Source organism: Mastigoproctus giganteus, chromosome 8 (assembly GCF_048544385.1).
Source record: "Mastigoproctus giganteus isolate SK-2022 chromosome 8, ASM4854438v1, whole genome shotgun sequence".
NCBI lineage: Eukaryota > Metazoa > Arthropoda > Arachnida > Uropygi > Thelyphonidae > Mastigoproctus > Mastigoproctus giganteus.
Window position 1 is genome coordinate 121,484,743 of NC_143582.1, and position 23,906 is coordinate 121,508,648.

Consider the following 23,906-nt stretch of genomic DNA (forward strand, 5'->3'; position numbering starts at 1 on the left):
CTTTAGCACACTGTGATCACTGCTTCCTACTGGTTCCTTTATCTGTAAATTCATAATGCATGCAAAATCACTGCTGAAAATCATCAAGAGTGTTTGCCCTCTTGTTGCCTCTCTAACATGCTACTGTAGAAAACAATCATCCAATAAATCCACAAAAATCTTGCTAGTGTGTGAGTGACCAACCACAACTTCCAGTCTATATTTGGATAGTTAAAATTCCCCGTTACAAGACATTCTGATTTACTGGTCCACTCTTTCTCTGCACTATTGTTCATTGCACTCATCAGAATCATTAGGCCTATAACACACTCATACTCTTTTTCCCTTTTCCATTGTTTATATCACACCAAACTGACTCAACATTGCACTGTCCACCCATGTCAACTGGATGCACTTCCTTAGATTTAATGTGTTTCTTAACTATCAGCATAACCCTTTCTGTATACATTGTACTCCCCAAATTCCAATTCTGCACTGCTTATATCTGTGTGACACCATGTCTCTGATATCCCAGGAATATCTGCCTTTGATGTCTTGATCAGCACTTCAAATTCATCAAATTTATTTACTATACTTCTATCATTAGTGTACATGCAAGTATACATGTACCTTTCCTTACTCTTGTTTACTTTAAAACAGCCCATGTATTTACTTGTTCAATGATGACTCCCAGGAGCTGTTGAAATCCCTGGCAATTTGCTGTCTAGTCTGCTTATTACAAAGAAGCAGTGCAAGAATCACTTTCGCCTCTGCCTGTGGCTATTGTTAATCTTTTAGTCCGTGAATCCCCTATGAGCCTCGCACAGTCTTTCCAGGGCCGAATTAATTGACAAGGCTCTCATCCTATACTCCCCTTTGTCGTGCTTGGCCAGAATTGCAGACACTTTCAAATTTAACCCTAACTCAACTTTTTTTCAACATTGACCTGTACTTTTTAATTAAATCTGCAGATCTCTTACTCTTAAGGTCATTAGTGGCAACATGTACAACGATATCACCTTTTGTGCCCTTAAAAGATAAAGATAAAAGATATCTGCTCTACAATGTCATCAATTTTTGGCCCTGGCAGACATGCCGTGGTCCTGTTCCACTTATCCAATATAGTCCCTGTCTCCCTAACAATAGAGTAACCAACAATAACTAGCTCCTGTGGAACCAGCACATTTTGCAATGGAGATTGCCGCTATGTTGCCTGATGCACAGGAGTGAGCTGTGGTGTTGATTTAGGTAGCTGAGAGTTTGTTGGGTCCTTCGTATTAATTTCCTCAAAGGCATCTACCCTACACCTCCAACTCATAGACTCCCATCAGAATGCTGAGTTGGCACCTAATTTCTTCACAGTCTCTGTGCTTAGCAGACACAGACATCCTCCTTGGCTAGATCATTTCCTGTTCTAGAAAGATCCACAAATATTTCACATTTTGCACATCTTTTTAGACTGTGATGCATTGGAGAATCACCCCCTTCGGTTCTTCCCCGAGACACAACACTTTCGCTTTCTGTGACCGTTGTTTTGCTGCTCTAGTCTGGATCATGATTCCATTTAAGTACAATTTAATTAACAATGAAATAACATTATAGGTTTGTGCAAAAGCATCATTTTAATGTAGCCATCTACCAAAGTACAGGAACTCACTGACTTACGTAAAGGTTGCATTCCGCAGAACGCTGAGTGCTACACAAGCATTTCCCAATGCTTGTGTAGCACTCAACTGTGCTAGCTGAATTTATTGAATCAAAAAAGAAATGTTCGACGAACATGTAAATAGAATTGTTTATTGTACAGTAAACCCCCGCTATTCGCGGGGGTTATGTTCCTGAGAAATGCCGCGAATACTGAAAACACGAATACTGAGTTATTGCTCCCATAGTAATAAAGGGGTTCCGTTCCAAAGTATGAAATATATAAGAAAAACTAGTCTAAAATTTTGTATCTTCATAATATGACTATGTACATAGACAGTACATAGTGAAATGCAAGCATATGGCATCAAAATGAAAATAAGAAACAATTTAATATTAAATGTAATATTTATTAGAAATTTCAAATAAATCTTTCAAACCAGTGCCTTTGCTAGCTGAAAAACTTATCCCGCCAGTGCTATCACCAGTTTCGCTAAAGTGTTGATAAAGGAGTTTTGCCTTTTCACGAATGATGAGTGAACTTAACGGAATTTTTATTTTGAGTTCGGTCTTCTATCCACAGATTTAAAGCTTTTTCCATTTTTTTAAATTTAACATCACGAGTTACAGAGCAAATTTTTGAAGCAATTAGCGCGTTTTCACGGACACTACAGCGGATTTTTTCTTCCAATTTTTTGATTCATTGTACCGTTGACTCATTGATTTTATAATGTTTTGCCACTGAGGAGACACTTTCACCATTAGAAATTTTGTCTAATAACTCAATTTTATTCGCTAATGTCATCACCTTCTTTGATATTTTCCTTGTTATTCGTAGCCATATTTTTGTACGGGTTAGAAAGAACTTGTCCACAATAAAGTCACTTTCTTCCGTTAACACACTCAAAAAAGTCTGTTTTACACTGCAAAATGGTAGATTTATCACTTTTGTAAGCATATCAATTTATAAATTGATAAATTTTATTCAATTTATAAGCATATAAATTAAAAGCAAACGATGAAACCTTCCATGACAAGCGCATAACACTCTGAACAAGGATTAGCGAGAAACATCCAAGCTCGCGATTTTGTCACCCCCTCTCCCTCCACCCACTGAGCGCTGTTTTGACCAGAAAAGATGATTTTAGCCACGCCTATGTTTTTTTATGGCGGAAAATGTCACGGTGCTTTAAAATTCACATTTTTTTAGGTTTCATTTTATATTAAATCAGCGACTGCGAATACAGATACCGCGAATAGCCGGGGGTTTACTGTATTTATTCAATTTTTTATCTCGTGCACAGTAAAAATTACAAAAGCGTGCAATTTAAAAAAGATTCAAAATTATAAAATTACAAAAAAAAGGAGACAGGCATTACATCAGTAAGTTTTACCACTCCAGCATTTTTACCAGAATCAACATCTTCAGCTGATAAGTACGCTGCTACTGAGGTTGAGGGCTGTGGAGATTTAGTCAGGGCTCTGACTGGATGGTGGCTTTTTTCTTTACATCGTAGATTTCTTTCTAGTAAGCAAGCATATCATTCACCCCTCTTAACTTTTAAGAATTGTTCGCTGTCAGGATTCATCTCAAACCTCACCATTACTGCTGCAATTTCAAGAAATGCCATTGCCATCTCTCTGGTGATGAAGTGTCTTGGCTCCTCATTTACTTCATCTTGAACTTTGTCATCATTTTCTTCTTTCACTATTGCTGCCTACAAGTCAGTAAGTTTTGTTAGATAATTCCTTCTCCTCTTCCTCTATTAACTCCTCCATGTCTTTGGCAAAACCTCCAACTGAAGTAGCTGTGCAACCTTTACAATCTTTTCTGTAACCTCTTCATATGATTCGTCTTTTTCAAATCCTTCGAAACCTTTTAAGTGCCTTGGGCATATTTTCTTCTATGCACCATTTAATTAACTTTTAGTAATTTCCACCCTGGCCTTATTAATGTTTAAGATGATGTGGTAAATGTTGTAAGATTTCCAAAAGTCTTAACGTAAAATTTTTCTCATCGTCTATTGTAGACAATGCCTGAGCAAATGTACGTAAATAGTATGCTTTTAAATTTGAAATAACACCCTGATCCATAGGTTGGATGAGTGAAGTCGTGTTTGGCGGTAGAAATATGACTCTCCCGTTCGAATTGAAATCATCTAGATGCGTAGGATGTCCAGTAGCATTATCTAATAGAAGAAAAATCTTGAAAGGAACATCGTTGTCTTTACAATATTTTCCAACCTTGGGAACGGAGCAGCATTTAAACCAATCCTCAAAGAGAAATATTGTTATCCATGCTCTCTGGTTCAATCAGAAATGCATGGGTAGGGTGCCTTTATTGACGCCCTTAAATGCACGAAGATTTCCAGAATGGTACACAAGCAGTGGTTTTAATCTGTAATCTCCCACTGCATTAGCCCCGAGCAAGAGTGTGGCCCATCTTTTGATGCCTTGAAACCTGGTATTGTATTTTCCTCTTTGGCAATGTACGTTCGATATGCATTTTTTTCCAATAAAGAGCAGTCTCGTCAGCATTAAAAATTTGGTGCGTTGAATAGCCGCTATCATCGATAATTTTTTCCAACACATCACAATTTCTCTGCAGCTGCAGAATCAGCACTGGCAACTTCGCCACATACTTTAACGTTGTCGAAACCAGCGCGATGCTTGAACCTATTAAACCACCCGTTGCTTTCCACGAACTTGGGTTGGGGTTCACCGTACTTATCCTTAATATCTTTATCAATACTTGTTGCTTTTGCTTGCATGGTCATTAGACTCAGGGGCACTCGCTTCTGAATCGGATTTTCCGTCCATATTATTAACAGCTGTTCCATCTTCGATATAGCACCTGAACACTGTTGATCTTAAGTGCATTGATCTTTTGACAGTGCTCATATAGTGCACTATCCTTTTAAAGTACTATTCACTTTTGAAGCAGCAAGACTATTCTCTTGCGATAGATGACAAACTTTGTTCTGCTTCTAAATTAATCATCTTCATTTCAAAATCAATTTTGTTTCGTTTCCTGGCACTACCACCACTTGCACTTTTTGTTGTCGCTGTCCTTTCTTTGTAATACATAAATAGGAATGAAGAGAAGTTTCTGAAAATTTGTTTTTTATATGATTGATTTCAGGAAGGGGGAACACATTTCACCATAATAGCATAAAAACCCACACAATTGCAGTTATTGGTATTATTGCAAATGCAATACGATCGAATTTACTACCTGTTTATAATTAGATGCGCTAACAGAAAAGCCCAATAAACCGTAAAGTGCAAATTGTTTTTTAGTCGTGAACTCCAGAAACATGCTTTAGAAAATATCACGAAGGCGTTCAAAATTGCTTCTTATAACAGGAACTTATGATAACGATGAAAGGGTAGTGCAATTTCCATTATAAATATGACCTTTTACAGAGATAAATAGCTTAGTAATATAGCAAAATTTTCAACTTCCAAGGACTTGGAACGAATTACAAAAAAACCCCCAAAAACTGGGTTATTGGGTTCACATGATATTTTCACGATACCTCCATTTATTCATATGGGGTACAAAATACATTTCCATGATTTTAAGTTTGCACCAGCTTAAAAAAACTTACATAAAGTCGAATTTCCATAAGTCTAGTATTAGTAAGTCGGGGAGTTCCTGTAGTTAAATCAATTAATTAAATTGACATTGTTTTGGTTATATCTCATATTGTGAATGCCTTCACAATGAATTGCCATGGTATTGTACTACCTCGAATAAGTAACACTTCACCAGTGGAGAAGATTACTGTTACCTATTCTCAGCAGATACCACCACCCAGACAGCACCATTTCAAAGCTTGTTGGCTGATCCTCGGTGGGGTGGGCAACCCAGTTATGAAGTATAACTTCACAATATGAGAGATGCCTGATGGTGTGCTGTGCTGATAGACTATATTTTATAGTCTATTAACAATGAAATTTAATAAGATTAATAAACTTCAGTGATTAATTGATAATGCTATACTAAGTTAACAGATACTTAGATAACTAACACTGTGCTACGTATTTTGCTATCTAGTTTTACGTTAAACCTCAGTTCAGGATATACGTTACACTATTCCTTATTGTATAACAATGGCCACAAGTGACGAACGGTAAAATCTACGGACACTAAGTATTAACTTTCAAAGTTGCTATCTAAATTTAAAATAAACCAAAGGAACTTGACTAGGACTACAAGCTACTTATAGAAAATAATTTAATATAACAATTAATTCAATAAAATACCTAGATGTAATTAAAAACTTGGCATTCGGCGGAGCTGCAAAATCCTGTCCAACACGTGGATAACCTCGTACCCCTTTGTCAACAATGAGATTTTTCATTGTCGAGCTATGCGACTGCAATGTATGATTAGAAAAATATAAACTACTCAATAATACATTATTTTAAATAGGAATTTGCTCAAAATCTGTATTTTTGCAATATAAGAAAAAATATTTTAACAAGGAAAATGTTCTGCTCAAAAAAATTTACAAGAACTGCGCCCTCCCAATTCGATTACTGTGTCTAAAACTCGGTTTGGAAATAAGACAAAAATCGAATTCTGAGACATATATTTTAAATAACTAATAATTGCATATATTTTTATAACCTGTAAAAATAAAATATATGGTTACAGTTAAACTAAAAGAAATTAAGTACATAAAAGAAAAGTTTGTTTATAACAATTTATTAAAACTTACCTTTTTAATGTGGAGACGAAACAACTGAATAACAAAATTTGAATTACACTTTCGTATCTTTTAACCTGCAACTACATTCACAATCAAGCACTTGTGCGATTCAAGAGAAATACTCGCAACCTGGCTAGCACTGAAGGACAAACCCAAAAGCTCAGAAGTGTGACGTCACAATACAGGCCATACTTTATAGAAATTTGTAATTGGAGTTTGTTATTTTTGAAAAATGAAAAATCACAACAATTCCTGGAATTGTATGTAGTATATACAATGATAATTTTTGTAAAATAATAAGAGAAGTTTACCTCGATATAGTACGTAGAACACTTCCGTATGATACTCTCCAGAAATTAAAATGAAAAAATCGAAAAACTTACATTAGAGTAACAAATAATTAAAAAAATAATTTAACACAATTAAAAATCAATTTAACGCAATTAAAAATAAGAAAATTAAAAGAATTTAACGAAAAAATTGCAAAACAGATTTTCCTTCCTGTTAATCGGAGATCAGATATGGCCGACAAACATCAACAGAATTTTCGTGTAATTTAATTTCTACATTTTCTGCAATTAATAGTCGCATATAATTACATTGGACACTAAGTATTTTGGCCTTATTAAATAAAAGCATTTTTGTTAATGGCATGAAAGGCTAATTCTGATGCTGCTGCCCGAGAAGCATGAACTGAGGCTGCATGTTGATTAACACGAATATTCAAAGGAAAATGCGTCGAACCTTGGTAAGACCAGTCGCAATCACTGCAAGAAATGTTGTATACGAGGTCATTAATTTGTGTTGCGAACGAGGAAAGGACTGAGTGATTGTTCAGTAAAGTGTGTAATTTCCATAGCCTGGCCACAATTTTAAATTCGGTATTTTTGAAGAATCTGTTAAGCTGTTTTTGCCACTATTCAACATAAGGAACAGAAATAAAGTATTTTTTGATATTACTATTGTTGGTTGCTGTAGTATTTTGTATCCTATCCTTAGCTTGTACCCGAATTCAGTTTATTGTAGCAAGGGGATAACTCCTGTTTAAGAATCTGCTGGTCAATATTTGTATTTCTGAGCCCTAAGCAGATTCCGTCGTTGAATATTTGTAGGCATTTAGAAATTGATTAAAGATAATCGATCTTTTGTAGGTAAACAGGTGATAGCTGTTATAATGTAGAAGCATACCGGTGTTTGTAGGTTTTTAATAGGTGTTAAATTGGATTTTATGCGAGTCCCGAGTAAGCGTGAAATTTAGAAAATTTAATGACTTTGTATCTGTATCTTTCCTTTCCAATGTAAATTTGAGTCTAGAATGGATATTATTAAATGAATATAAAATGTCTTGGATAGTACTACTATCAGTAATAACTAGAACATCATCTAAATACCTCCCATAGTATGTGATACGGGGTCGAAAAGTCTTCAAATGTATATGCTCAATCATTGTGAGATAGATCTCTGATATTAAGCCACTCAGGCTCATTCCCATTGGCAAACCAAAAATTTGTATGTACACTGTCTCGAAAGGTATTATAGTTGGCATCAACTAACAGTTTAATTAAGTAAAAAATCTCCTTAATAGGAAGCTTCGTATAATTAATCGGTATCAAGTTATTATTTAACATATCCCAAATAATATCTAATGTGTATTCAACGTTTACATTTTTATATAATGAGGTAACATCTAGTGAGAATAAATTGTCATTGTCGCTAAGTCTACAGTCCTTAACGTTATTAAATGTATTGTAGTTCTTAATCCAAAATTTTATCGCCCGTCTAAAGGGTTTTATAATGCTATATGCACGTGTGGCCAAGGATAAAAATGCCAAGTTTCTGTAGGAAACAATAGGCCAAATAGGAAATCCAGTCTTGAAATCCAGTTTTACCTGGCCAAAAAGTGCAGGAATATCGCATGTTCTGGCCTTTAATTCCTTTAACTGAGCCATAGTAATGTAGTTGTTTTTTCGATACATGGTTATCATTTTATTGTATTGATTGACTAAATTGATAAATAGTGCTGGGTCTACTTCAAGATAAGTGGAGGTATCTGAAACAACTGATTCTAACTTATTAATATAATCAGGTTTATCGAGTATTACCACTTAATTAATTTTCTTATTTTTAATTGTGTTAAATTGAGTTGTATTGTGTTAAATCGATTTTTAATTATTTTTTTTTAATTATTTGTTACTCTAATGTAAGTGTTTCGATTTTTTTTCATTTTAATTTCTGGAGAGTATCATACAGAAGTGTTCTACATACTATATTGAGGTAAACTTCTCTTATTATTTTAAAAATCAACGTAGAACGTATTGAGCATTATAGCTCTGGTTCATACTGTACACCCCTCGACGTGGGCACCTGTACGTGGTGAGGGGACCTCCCAGTGACGCTGCTAGAATTCCAGACTAGCATCACTGGGATCCAACGCCCACAGCCCAGGTTCCAGTCTTACATCAATGGAATCCGGCGTGTTTGCCGTGCGCTGCGACCCGTGGAAATTCGGAAAGGGGGATCCTGGTGGTTGAGGGGCCCAGCTTCAATACACCACTTTGGCCCCTGCTTCGACAAGACGGGTGGTCCTGGAAGGCCCGGCTAGGATCAATTGGCTAGTAGGCTCACCTGAGAGGGTCAACCGTGTCAATGCCACGCCCCTACCCTCATGGTCCGAGGGACAGGATTCAGGCTGGCGGCGGTGCGGGTATAGTGTCTGGGTAGCCCTGGCGTCCCACTCCCGAGCGCATTTATTGCATGTCGGGTAGTGGGCGTCCCTTTGGGCTCCGTGGTGGGTGGGGAGCCCGGGCACTGAACAATTTAAAAACTCTCATGAATCCTGATAAACCTATTTCTTCAGGGGCCCCAACCCGGTCCCTATCTGAAAACATAGACGGAGAGGCAGATAATATTATTGCGACAAAGAGGCAGCGAACTGAAACATCATCATCAGGGCCTGTCCCAAGATTTCTAATAATGCATTCCACCACTGAAAAACCAATTGGTAAAATGTCGCCCTTTTTTATACAAAAAGGGTTAGACGGGTTAGCAGGTTCACCCAAATCAGTTAAGAGGCTTCGTTCTGGAGACCTTTTAATTGAAACTAAAAACGACCGGCAATCTGAACATCTACTCCGAGTAACATCAATCGGAGGAATCCCTATAACAGTGACACCACACAGAACACTCAATTCATCGAGAGGAGTCATTTCGGAGTGGGACCTTCTCGACGTTACCGAGGAGGAAATCTGCTCCGAATTAAAACCACAGGGAGTCATTGCCGTCAAGAGAATTACTGCGCGAAGGGATGGAAAAATTGTTAAAACCAGGAGCGTTATCCTGACTTAACTCTCCTAAACCTCCTGATGAGATTAAAGCTGGATACATCAACTGTTCAGTGCGTCCATATGCTCCGAACCCTTTACGGTGTTTCAAATGCCAGAAGTATGGACATTCTCAAATGGCCTGCCGTGGAGTCCTTGCATGCGCTCGATGCGGTGCAAAGGACCACGAAACAACAGCATGTTCAGCCGCAAAACCCACCTGTATTAACTGTGAAGGCGAACACCCGGCCTATTCACGAGCATGCCAGAGGTGGAAAGAAGAAAAAGAGATTCAACGGCTGAAGGCAGAGCTTAACATATCATACCAGGAGGCAAGGAAATCGGTCAAACCCCTGAATATCAACAGACCTACCTATGCCCAGAAGGTAGCAGGGAGATGTTCCGTCGGAACTCAGACGGACATGACCATTCCTCCAAATCACTCCCATCGCGCGGTATCTCTTAAGTTCTCCAAAACCTGCACAAAAGGACCAATCAGCTGCCACTCCTATATCGGTACCTCCTAATGCTCCAAAAATAACAAACGTAATTATGAAAGAAAAGAATAAGAAAGGGGAAGTCCCCCCTAGTACCCAAGAAAAGATGGATGTCGAGCAGAAGGAGGTACCCGAAGATTCAATCTTGGAACTCTTTGCGGAGGAGGAAATGGACACGGGACAGCGTCCATTCTTCCCCAAAAAAGATAAATCCAAGACTGATAAAAGTAAGCCCTCAGCACCTCGGAAGCCGCCTGATGGACCCACCAAGCCAAAATAATGGCTAAATTCCTACAATGGAATTGTCATGGATTCCGGCGAAATATTGATGACATCAAGGCCCTCCTGCAAAAGCACGAGCCAGTTTGCTTTTGTTTGCAGGAGACATATCTAAAGGCAAATGATGATCCCACCATGCACAACATCAGTTTTTCGAAAGGATAGAATTGTGGATGCCTCTGTACATGGGGGTGTGGCTATCCTTGTGGGTAACCAGACCCCAGTGCAGCCCTTGCTAATTACAACCAGCATAGAGGCTGTTGCAATTCACCTTTCAGTGGGATTTTTAATAACTGTGTGCTCCATCTATTTGCCACCTGGGACTGACATCACCCAGGCAGACCTTGATGATCTAATGCAGCTGCCTCCCCCTTTCTTACTTCTCAGGGATTTTAACGGACATAGCACCCTGTGGGGTAGTGCTAACATCAACGGAAGGGGACGAGTCATAGAGCGTATGCTCAATGACAATGACCTTTCCCTTCTAAATACTGGAACAAACACCTTCTTCCACATGCCTACCCGTACTTTTTCTGCCATTGATCTCTCTATCTGCTCCCCTTCTCTACTCCCTTCACTCACCTGGGAAGTGGAGGAGAATCCATACAGAAGTGATCACTTCCCTGTGATAACCTCGTTACACAGTGGGAGACCATGTCTTCCCTTCAGGTTACCACGGTGGAAGATTGATCAGGCTGACTGGACTGCCTTCCAACATCAGGCAATTTTTGATCTTAGCACGGTCAGTCAAGAGCCTATCAATGATGCAGTTAAGTACATCACAGAAAATATTGTCCAAGCAGCTGCGAATGCTGTTCCAAAAACATCTGCCCGGTTTCCACCATTTCCCAAACCTTGGTGGAATTCACAATGCACAGCAGCAAAAAAGGGTCAAAACAAAGCATGGGGGATATTTCGCCGATATCCTACCACGAACAACCTTATAGCCTTCAAACGTGCACGAGCCAAAGCACGCTACATCCGTCGTCAGAGTCAAAAGGAATCGTGGATCCGTTTTACATCATCTATTAACCAGTCTACCAACTCTAAGGTAGTCTGGGATAAAATCCGGAAGATGAAGGGAAAATATACATCTCACCCTTCTTCAATCCTAGATTATAATGGATGCGCTATTGCAGATCCAACTGCAATAGCTAATGCTCTTGGGGAAACATTCTCTAACATCTCTGCAACATCTTCGTATTCCCCAGAGTTCCTGGTCCTGAAACATAAACTGGAAAGAGAAGCACTTAATTTTAAGTCCAAGGGCCTCTATCCCTACAACGGGGATTTTACTATTCGGGAACTGAAAAGAGCCCTCGCTCTTTCCAAAGCAAGTGCTGTTGGACCAGATGGCATCCATTATGACATGATTAAACATCTTTCCCCAAGATCTATGGATTGTCTGCTCCTTCTGTATAACAGAATCTTTATTGAAGGGCAGTTTCCGGACTCCTGGAAAAAGGCAATCGTTCTTGCCTTTCCTAAGCCAGGAAAGGATCCAAAAGTCACCACCAATTATCGTCCTATTGCTCTGACTAGCTGTCTGTGCAAAATCCTGGAGAGAATGGTTAATTCTCGTTTAATATGGTATCTCGAAACAAATGACCTTCTCTCCAACATCCAGTGCGGCTTCCGAAGGAACCGGTCCACTTTGGACCATCTTATCAGATTGGAAGCATCCATCCGGGATGCTTTCCTAAAACGCGAACACTTGGTGTCGGTGTTCTTTGACATGGAAAAAGCGTATGACACAACTTGGAGATTTGGCATCTTAAAAGATCTGCATAGCCTTGGCCTTAGGGGGCAACTCCCCATTTTTATTAAAAACTTTCTAGCCAATCGATCTTTCCAAGTTCGTGTGGGATCCTCACTCTCTCGTTCCTTCACTCAAGAGGAGGGAGTACCACAAGGATCAGTATTAAGTGTTACGCTTTTTGCCATCAAAGTAAATTCCATCACAGAACAACTTCCTCCAACTGTACACAGTGCCCTCTATGTTGATGACTTTAGCATATTTTGTCAGTCATGCAACATGAGGGTTATTGAAAGACAACTGCAGAAAGCTATTGATCGCCTCAACTCCTGGGCACTTGCTAATGGCTTCAGGTTCTCACCGGAGAAGACCGTTTGCGTACACTTTTGTCGTAAGCGTAATCTTCATCCTGAACCTGAATTAAAGCTCGGACAAAATGCAATTCCAGTAGCAGCGGACACAAAATTCTTGGGACTCGTATTCGATAAAAAGCTGACCTTTCTGGATCACATTCGTCAACTCCGCACAAAGTGCACAAGAGGGCTGAATATTCTGCGCTCTCTTTCCTCAACATCTTGGGGTGCGGATCGCTGCACCCTACTACGCATCTATCGTGCACTTGTACGATCCAGACTGGATTACGGGTCCCTGGTATACAATTCGGCCAGAGACAGTGTACTTCGATGGCTGGATCCTGTCCATCATCAGGCTCTCCGTATCGCTATTGGAGCATTTCGAACATCTCTCGTCCAGAGCTTATACGTCGAAGCAAACGAACCACCGTTATCACTTCGACATAAGCAGTTGTCTCTAAAGTACGCCTTAAAACTAAAATCCCTGCCAGACCATCCTACGTGGCCATTCGTTTTTGAGCCACGATGGGAAAATTTGTACAACATCCGTAAGACTGCCAATCGTCCTTTTGGTATTCGTCTCCAAGAGCTACTCAAAGAACTTAATATTAAGGTAGACTAGGTTGCCCAAACACCAAAGCAACCCCTTCCACCCTGGCATGCTCGTGTTCCAACATGTGACTTGTCCCTCAGAAATTGGGGAAAGTCGGACACTCCATCGTCTGTCTACCTGCAGCTTTATTCAGCACACCAAGCTGAACATTCTGACTTCGCGCCAGTTTACACAGATGGCTCGAAGTCTGAATCATATGTGGGATCTGCTGCTGTCTTTACAGACAGCACTATATCGGAGCAGATTCCCTCTGAATGCAGTATATTTACTGCAGAGCTGCATGCTATAGAGTTAGCCTTGGATCACATTAGTGAATGCCAATACCAACGGTTCATTTTATACTCAGATTCTCTCAGCGTGTTACAGGCCTTAATATCTGTAAGATATAATCCTCATCCAGTTCTGTCTAGTATTCAGCAGAAGATTCACTTCCTCCTCGGACAGGCGCCTCCATAGCCAGGTGGGAAGGAGCAGCAGTGCGTAGCACACGCTTCTTAATTAGACCGGGGTTCGAGCCCGTCACCACCAAATACGGAAGATGCGGAAAGGTCAGGAAATGACCACCGCATATCCCGGAGCAATATGGCCTTAGTTGCTAATGCTCCTAAAAACCAACTAACTAACTAACTCCTCCTCGGACGTGAATATGATATCCGCTTCTGCTGGATTCCCAGCCACATTGGGATTAGGGGAAATGATTTGGCTGACGCTGCAGCCAAATCAGCAATTCCCAATAATAACCGCTGCCTGTCAGTCCCCTATACAGACTACAGGCAAATAATACACAAAAAGATATATTCCCAATGGCAGGATTCGTGGAATAGACAGACTGCGAATAAATTATATCGTATAAAGCCTGTTATTGAACCGTGGCAGTCTAGTCTGCGCAGGAATCGTAAGGAGGAAGTTGTTCTTGCCCGGACCCGCATAGGACACAGTCATTTAACTCATTCGTTTTTGCTGAGGGCTGATGACCCTCCTATGTGTGAGTCATGCGGCACAATTTTAACAATCAGACACCTTTTAATTGACTGTCCAGATTTTAGCAGCACCCGTTTTACCGCTTTTAATCATCTGACTGAGCCTTATACACTCAGTCAGATTTTATCCGACAATGACAATGTGTCTGCGATTTTTAGCTTTTTGAAAGCAATAAAGGTTTTTAATCGTATTTAAAATTTATATGTTGTTGTTATCTCTTTTATTGATTTTTCTTTTTTATATATTTATTTTTAGATCTGGACAATGGCCTAATTAATTAGGTCACTGAGATGTTAAATTTTTACCTGGTCTTGGCGCATTATAGCCCTAGCTGCTAATGCGCCAATAAAATCGAAATCAATCAATCAATCAATCAATCAATCATACTGTACAATTATAATGCAGTATTTCCTTTAATAAAATTTTTTGTTTATTATAAACAAAGATCGTAGGTTGACCAGAGGCTATAGATGGCTGCATAGATTTTACGAGCACCACTTACATTCAGGAAAGGTAATCCCTTTAACCTTTAATTTGTGCTTTCTAATTGCCTAAAGGCCAGAGGTAGAAACAATGCATACAAGGTTAAATCTCTCAATCCTTTCATTGTATGGAAATTTTCTTCATTCTATGGAAACTATTTTAAATGTAATTACCTAAAATACTAAGAGATGAAAATCTCAATCCATCTCCCTTTTCTTAATTATAATAATAAACATGAGAGTTACCTCATGTTTATTATTATAATTAAGGAGACCTTTTTTCAATTTATGAAGAATTATTATCCTTCTAGTGAAAACATCTCGCAGACAAAAAGTTTGGTCCCTTTGAAAGAGATTTGAGTTTTAATAATAAAAGATTACGCATTTTAAAATAAGGTTTATTTTTGATGGAAATGTACCCAGTCTTCTTTAGTGCATGGGTTATCTGATGTCTGGGGCTGGTTGATGTCGGAGGGTTCACGTATGGGAAGTATGAGCATATCGAGGTATTTTAGGTTATTTATTTATTTAAATTTGGTGTTTTTGATTTAATGTAATTTTAATTTATCCGATTTTATCCCAGAAATTGGAAAAAGATCTATTTGGATATTGAGGTAACTCTCATATTTATTATTGTAATTACCTAAAGGAATCAAAAAAATTGCTATAAAGAAGTTCATTGAACAGATGTCTGACTAATCAAATCAAAAATGAGCCAATATTAAAATATATAACTGGTCAAGTGCTCCCTTAAATTGCTGGGGCTGGAGCCAGCTCTCCAACCGTAGTTCCTGCTGTACCAGTTCTATATATTTTGAATTAAAAGCCATCGTTTTGAAATACTAGCCATCATGCCTAAGCTGTGAATAGACACAGGGCGCAATTTCGCTATACAGTTCAATAATAATTTGAGATTAAAGTCAGTATTTATTGTCTTTAACTGAGATACTTTTATCAAATATTATTATAATAAAAATTTTGAATTTTGGCACCTCTATGCCCTTCTTACCAGGTTTACCATGTTCTGCCAGCCCTGGTTGATCATGGTGGCCAGTTCATTTTCAAAATGAAAAATATTATGTGCCAGGAAATGTGAAGCCCGGATGCAAATCACAATTTGCCCCCCCCCCTTCAAAATTTTCTTCATATGTGTACGTAAGTTTCAGGTTTTCAGGTGCCCCTTGAATGTTGCTGCCTGGGTCAGTTCACACCCAAGTTGGTCCACCCCTGATTATGTGATACGGAAACATTGTCTTTAAAGTGTTCATAGAAAGGTGTGTGTGTGTGTGTGTGTGTGTGTGTGTGTGTGTGTTGAACATTCTGACTTCCTTGTGTTGTCAGAACATTCTGACAACACAATCCTGTTGTAACCAGATATTTCATAAGTTGACTCCTTTTTGTTGAAGATCCTCTCTTTTACAAATGCTTGCAGCATGTTTACATATAGGAGTTACTGTGACAGCTGAACCATTAACATTCCCATTAAGGTATGGACCAATGATGCCAAAAATAGACACATTACACTAAACAGTAACTTTTATGGCAAATTTTTGGCTGCCCAGTATCTAAAATTTTTATTTACATACTCATTCAAATGAAAGTGAGCCTCATCACTCATGATTAAATACTTGATTAAATCTGGATCACTGTTCAATTTCTGCAGGAATAATTGCAGAAATTAAAATGTGTATCCAAATCACAAACAAGTAATTATTGAACCATTTGCATTTTATATGGATGGAACCTTAAATCAATATGCTATATATATTTATATGATGCAAACTTTGTTCTGATATTTAATTCTCTTGATTGACGAATAACAGATGTTTCAGGACTGCATTGTAACATTGCTCTGATTCTTTCAATGTTTTCTGAAGTACATGCCATGTGCATCTGAGCTGGAAGTTTCACATCTGTCACAGATGCTCTTGTTCTAAATTTATAAATCCAGTGTTTCAAATTGGAACACTACCATTTCTTCCAATGTTGAAGTAGAGTTTAAATTTACATTAAGTAACTGCAACAAAGTCACCTGATTTCAAACGAGTTTTGATAGCAAATGCTCAATGTTTATTTGACCACTGCTCCATGTTTACTGAATTCTTTAGTGTACTCTACTCCGGGACATAAACCACAGTACTGCAACAGGCACTGCAACAATTACAAAATAGCACCACATTTAAAAAAAGGTAATTGTTTTTGCCCAATCACATACAATAGACTGTCTAAATAATGGCACATTGAAATCAGATGTATACATACAGTGCAGATGTCTTGCAGTGCCGAAAAAATAAAATGGCAAGACACGTAATTACTGTATTTGTTTACGTTTGCCATTTTGAAAGTGAATTCTATACTGATATCACGGATTATACTGCTGTTTTACATTTATTTTAAATTAAAAACCCTCACTATGGCTCCTACAGTTAATAAACTTCATACAGAAAAGAAAAGAACAACAACATTAAAGCTTAGTGACAAACTTGATATCATCCAAACTATTACATTAAGAATATAGTCACCTGGAATGTTAATTCTTATACCCATGTGTATTATGTCTTTAAATTGCATGTGTTCTCTGCTCGATTTTCCTGTTTTGCTGGGGAAAAACCTTGCTATCTATGCCTGAGACCCACTTTTAACTCGGCCATGAAATGAAAAAAGCCCATAAGTTCCTTGCGTTATCTACGGGATTCGAACCCGGGCCTTTTCCCCACCCTGTGTGGGGTGGACGGTTACAGTTACTGCTGTGCTACCACGCAGACTAAACTTGATAAAATAAAGAAAATAGAACAGGGCATAGGTAGGAGTGTATTAAGGGCAGAATGTAACATTGGATTGTCAACATGTTTGTTTTTTATGTGCAGTTAATAAAATTGCATCCTTAATCTCTCTCTTTCTTATTTGGCCTTATTATTTCTGTATTAGCTCAGCGGCCCACATCAACGCCAGAGCTTGCACTTGGGCATCGCATCACACAGAGACAACCCCTAAGGCAAAATGCGCTGGTCCCGAAGGAACTAGTAGTTGTTGGTGACTCTATTGTCAGGGAAACGGGGAAGATGCTTTGTAAAAAAGATAGGTGGAACAGGACCAGGGTATGTCTGCCAGGGGCAAAGGTTGATGACGTTGTAGAGCGAATATCATCTTTTAAGGGCACAAAAGGTGATATAGTTGTACACGTTGGCACTAATAATATTAAGAGTAGGAGACCGGCAGAATTACTTAACAAGTACAGGTCACTGTTGAACAAAAGCCGAGAATTAGGGTTGAATTTGAAAGTGTCTGCAATTCTGCCCAGACACGATAGGAGGGAGTATATGATGAGAGCATTGTCGATCAATTCGGCCCTGGAAAGATTGTGCAAGGCTCAAGGGGTAGAATTTTTTTCAGCCTGGACTGTACTTGTTAACAGGAGAGATTGCTTCTACAGGGATGGGATACACTTAAATAGAAAGGGTGCAAGAATATTTGCTGATGCTATCGAGGCAGTGTTAGGTGGGTCGGAAAACTGCTAGTTTGGGGGGAGACAAAGACCAATAGATTGACAGTAGCCACTGGCAGAGGTGAAAGAGATTCTTGCACTGCTTCTATTAGAATGAGCAGAAGCCTGAAAAACAAGATGCATGGTATTTCAGAGACTGCTGGGAGCCATTGCGGTACAAGTAAACACATGGGTTGTGTTAGGGTAGCTAAGAATAGAAACAGGTGCAGGTATACTTGCGTGTACACCAATGATAGGAGTTTAGTAAATGAATTTGAGGTATTGCTCAAAACATCAAAGGCAGATATTGTTGGGATATCAGAGACGTGGTGTCACACAGATATAAGGGATGCAGAACTGCAATTTGGGGAGTACAACGTCTACAGAAAGGATAGACAGGATAGGAAGGGGAGGAGGGGTTATGCTATTAGTTAAGAAACACATAAAAACCAAGGAAGTGAAGCCAGTCGACATCGCTGGACAGTGCAGTGTGGAGTCAGTTTGGTGTGACATAAACATTGGGAGATCAAAATTGAGAGTAGGAGTGTGCTATAGGCCTAATGACTCTGATGAGTATAATAAGGAACTGTACAGGGAAATAGAGTGGGCCAGTAAATCAGAGTGTCTTATAATGGGAGACTTTAATTTCCCAGATATTGAGTGGAATTTGGGGGCTGGTTACTCACACACTAGCAGGGCTTTTGTGGATTTATTGGATGATTGTTTTCTACATCAGCATGTTCGGGAGGCAACTAGAGGGAGTAATACTCTTGATTTGATTATCAGCAGTGATTCTTCATGCATTAAGAATCTGCAGATAAATGAACCACTAGGTGGCAGTGATCACAGTGTGCTGAAGTGGGATTTACTCAAAGAGGTAACTACCATTAGGGGTAAAGGGAAGGGTTATTGCTTCCATAAAGGCGACTACGATGGACTGAGACAGTATTTAAATTCTATACAGTGGGACCAACTGATGATGTTACTAACAGCAAATTCAAAATGGGAAGCATTCAAAGAACTTATCTTGGAAGCTACTAGGCTTTACATACCAACTAAGAAATATTGTTCAAGGTTTAGGCCAAAATGGATGTCAGATGAACTAATGAGGCATATGGCAGAGAAGAAAAATGCATGGGATACATACAAATTAACACATGACACAGAAGCCTATGATAGATACAAGTTGATATGCAACCAAGTTACAAAGGAGGTTAGGCAGGCGAAGGCAGATTACGAGAAATCCTTGGCAAGGGATGCAAAGAAAAACAGCAAAGAATTCTTTACTTATGTAAACTCTAGAAGGAATGGGATGAATCAGATTGGTCCACTTGATATTGATGGGTCAAGTGTTGATGATCCTGCTCAGGTAGCTAACAAACTAAATAAATATTTTGCATCGACATTCACACATGAGGAGTTATTCAGCGAGGGGAATGCCAGAGGTGTATTCAACTCTAGCAGTAAGCTACAGAATCTTGAAATAACTGGGAGTAAAGTGGAGGAGAAACTGTTGAAGATAAACACAAGAAAGGCACCTGGGGTGGATGGGATCTATCCAGTTATATTAAAGGAGGCAGCAAAGGAAGTAAGCAAACCCTTAGCCATAATTATGAGAGCTTCCTTGGACTCAGGGGAGGTACCCATAGACTGGAAATGTGCAAATGTGACCCCAATTCACAAAGGAGGATCAAAGGCTGACACAAGTAATTATAGACCTGTGAGCTTAACTTCTGTTCCAGGAAAATTAATGGAGGCACTGGTTAAAGAAGCGCTGCAGGATCATTTAGACAAGACTTCAGTTATAGCTCAGACACAGCATGGTTTTGTTAAGGGGAAGTCTTGCCTGACCAACTTGATTGGATACTATGATGCAGTCACAAAAGAACTGGATGCAGGGAATAACTTTGATATTATATACTTGGATCTTAGAAAGGCTTTCGATACTGTTGCACATGGAACACTGCTATACAAATTGGAGCAGTGTGACATTGGAGGCAAATTGCTGCTATGGATAAAGGGGTGGTTGAGGGGGAGAAGACAGAGAGTGGTAATCAATGGACACTGCTCATCGTGGACTGATGTTATTAGTGGAGTCCCTCAGGGCTCAGTGTTGGGTCCATTATTGTTTTCTGTATTTATAAATGATATTGATGATGGTATATCGGGCTTAATGTCCAAGTTTGCAGACGATACAAAGGTTGGCAGGGTTGTCAAGGACACTACTGACACTATGCTGCTGCAACAGGATCTGGAAAGGTTGAGCAGATGGGCTGAGAGGTGGCAAATGAAGTTTAACATTGACAAATGTAAAGTACTACACATGGGAAACAGCAACCCCAGAGCAACGTATCAACTCTGTGGTACTACACTGACAGTGGTAGAGAATGAAAGGGACTTGGGGGTGGTTGTGCAGGCAGATATGAAGTTCTCTGAGCAGTGCAGACAGGCTGCAAGAGTAGCTCATGGAGTATTGTCAATGATATACAGGAATTTTTCCAGCAGGGATAAGGAGGTGATTATTCCATTGTATAAGGCGATGGTCAGGCCACACCTAGAGTACTGTATACAGGTCTGGAGGCCTCATTTCAAGAAGGATGTAGAGCTGCTGGAACGAGTACAGAGAAGGGCAACAAGATTAGTGAATGGAACAAAGGGGTGCTCTTACGAAGAAAGGCTTAAGTTTTGCAAATTACAGTGTCTGGAGACTAGGCACCAGCGAGGTGATCTGATAGAGGTGTATAAAGCCTTGAATGGTTTGAGCATGCTCAATGCTGATGGGATTCTTCCTCTAGCTCAGAAAAATCACCTGAGAGGGCATAAATTCAAATTGAAGAAAGACAGATGTAGGTTAGACGTGCGGAAATTTGCCTTTAGCCAGCGGGTGGTTGGTTGGTGGAACAGACTTCCATCCCTTGTGGCGGAGGTTGATAGTCTAAATAAGTTTAAGGCTCAGCTGGACAGGTATTTTGAACGAACAGAGGGGTGAAGTGAAAGTGGGTTTTTTTTTTTTTTTGGCTGATGCTGTATAAGCTTGCTTTCTTGCGTCAAATGCCTCTGCTAATGCTAATGCTAATTAAATACATTAAAAATAAAACTTTCTAGGTAACGGAAAAATCAAAATAATGGCACCTTGAATCAACAAAGGTGCTGTTATTTTGAAAGTCTACTGTACTAACATTTTCTATCAGTGTTGAGCATCAGATGACTCATTTATTTATGACATTGCATTTCTTCCTATAAACTTAAAAGTTGTTTATCATGTCTCTGAACAGATTACCAAGAGCAACTATTATGAGATTTATTAAAGGAGAGGGGGAAATCTGCAAGCACAAAAATGAATTTTAAATTAGACTATAGTCATTACTAATGGTATTACAAAAAACCACTCGACTAGTAAATGGTTAAGAATACATTTAAGAAGGTTCTGCTTTTCCACATTTGAGAGGAGCACAAGCAAGACACTGAAGATGATTACAGTTAACTTCCACAGTTGTTTCAAGTAGCTTCAATATTACATTGATACAGAAGATAATCACCCTGAAGGGAACGAAGTAAGTTTTTGGCTAATAGTTCTTTTCTTTTTTGTGTATCACAATGATTTAGTGACTGATTCTCATACTTTACAGAAAACTTTTCTTGTGCTAACTTTTATGAGCTGTTTTTTGTATCTATGCAGATGAACCAGCAAGAGGGAATTATCAGTTAAGAAATGATCATCCAGTGGGAAGAGTGATTTCAAAATATGACCTGGCAGAGATATTGATTAAATCTTTATTTTCAAAGGAACATGTACAGCATACTGTTGGAATGGGCTATCTCTAATTCGGATAGACAAAGATTCCTTCCCCCCTCCACAAGTCTGAGATACATACATATCAGTATCCTGGTTATTTTTGACTAATAATATTCCTTCAATAAATGGAGTTTTACATTTTTTTTTTTTCCATTGGTTTTTAATTTTATATTAAATACTTATTTTCACCAATTAGCAAAATCATTATTTTATTGTTTTTACTTCACATTAGTTGTTAAATTTCTAGCTGTTTGTTGAAAAAGTAAAGTGAACCAGTAATGAAGATAGATATTTGTTTGTCCTACATACATGTCAATCATGAAAAGTTGCACTTTGGTTGAAAAGGTTTGGCATGTATATCATTGTTTTCTCAGAACTTCTGACACACACTTCTATCATTACCAACTTGTTCAGTTCCAGAAACGTTTGTCACAGCAAAGTATTCTGCTGAAAAATATGCTATATTGCTAACTAAAAATAATTTGACTTTGTGCTGATATGTTGATTTGCAGTTAAGAAACAAGCTTCAGCATTAATGAAGAGAGTTACAGGTTTTATTTCTTTTTTTTTTTTTTTATCACATTTTTATAGCTATTTTGATTCAGAATTTTCAAAATTAGGTATCTTGTTATAATGAATACATATTATGAGGTAGCCTGCTGTGGATCCCAGCAGATCTAGTTGAATGATTAATTCCATTTATGATTTTTTTTTTTTTTATGGTGACAAATGGTACTAGAACCTATGATACTGTAATACCTTAACTGAGGAGAGAGGTGAACAAACTCACAAAAGGTGAGTTTGGAGATGGAATGGGAGTTGCCTACAAGAAAAACAGACAGATACTTTTGCTCACCTGGCAACTTAAATGCCAAATGAAAATTTAATATCTTGTAATTCATAGTACATCAAAATGAAATTAGAAAATAAATAATTGACCTGAAAATATTGGTGGGAAAAGATACATGAGAGGATTTGATTTGATATACAAATTTAAAAAAATAACAAAGATTTATCCAGATCCAGCTGGAGTAGCATACAGTCTTTACTGTCGTTAACAACCCTGTCAACCTTTGTATCATCTGCAAACTTGGACACAGTCTGATGTACCTTTATCAATATCATTGATGAATACACAAAAAAACAATGGGCCCGCACCGAACCCTGTGGAACTCCACTAATAACATTATTCCATGAAGAGCAGTGTCCATTGATTACCATTCTCATTTGTCTGACACTCAACCATCCCTTTATCTATTGTAGCAACCTACCCTTAATGCCATACCTCTCCAATTTGTACAGCAGTCTTCCATGTGCAACAGTATCAAAAGCTTTCCTGAAATCCAAGTATATGATATCAAAATTATTTTTGGCATTCAGTTCCTTTGTGACCATATCATAGTATCCAATCAAATTGGTCAGACAAGACTTCCCTTTAACAAACCCCTGCTGTGTCTTAACTATTACTGCAGTCTTGTCAAGATGATCCTGCAGTGCTTCTTTAAACAGTGATTTCATTATTTTCCCCGGGAACACAAGTTAAACTAACAGATCTATAGTTACTTGTGTCACCTTTTGAACTCTCTTTTTGAATTGGTGATACATTTGCATCAAGGAAATTCTCATAATTCAGGCTAAGGGTTTGCTTACTTCCTTTGCTGCCTCCGTTAATATAACTGGATAGATTCCGTCCACCCCAGGTGCCTTTTTTATGTTTTAACTTCAACAATTTCTCCTTCACTTTGCTCTCAGTTATTACAAAATCACTTAGCTTCCTGTTAGAGTTGACACTCCACTCATTCAGTTTATCAGCTACCTTGAGCATGATCGTCAATAGTCAACCCATCCATGTTAAGTGGTCCAATCTGATTCATCCGTTTCCTTCTAAGGTTTACATAAGTAAAGAATTCTTTGCAGTTCTTCTTTGCATCCTTTGCCAAATATTTCTCGTAATCTGCCTTTGCCTGCATAACCTCCTTTGTGACTTGATTGCAGAGTAGTTTA

General features: G+C 38.6%; 1 protein-coding gene across 2 annotated transcripts in view; it reads left to right on the forward strand.

The window, feature by feature from the left end:
• The window catches only part of LOC150081790 (flavin reductase (NADPH)), a 115,505-nt gene extending 93,462 nt beyond the window's left edge, over positions 1-22,043 (forward strand). For both annotated transcript variants that reach the window (XM_090379670.1, XM_090379671.1), the window contains one exon: positions 21,786-22,043. In XM_090379670.1, coding sequence (XP_090235796.1) covers positions 21,786-21,931 — 146 coding nt within the window. In that variant the 3' untranslated portion in view covers positions 21,932-22,043. The remainder of the gene's footprint in view (positions 1-21,785) is intronic.
• Positions 22,044-23,906: the final 1,863 nt, after the last annotated feature.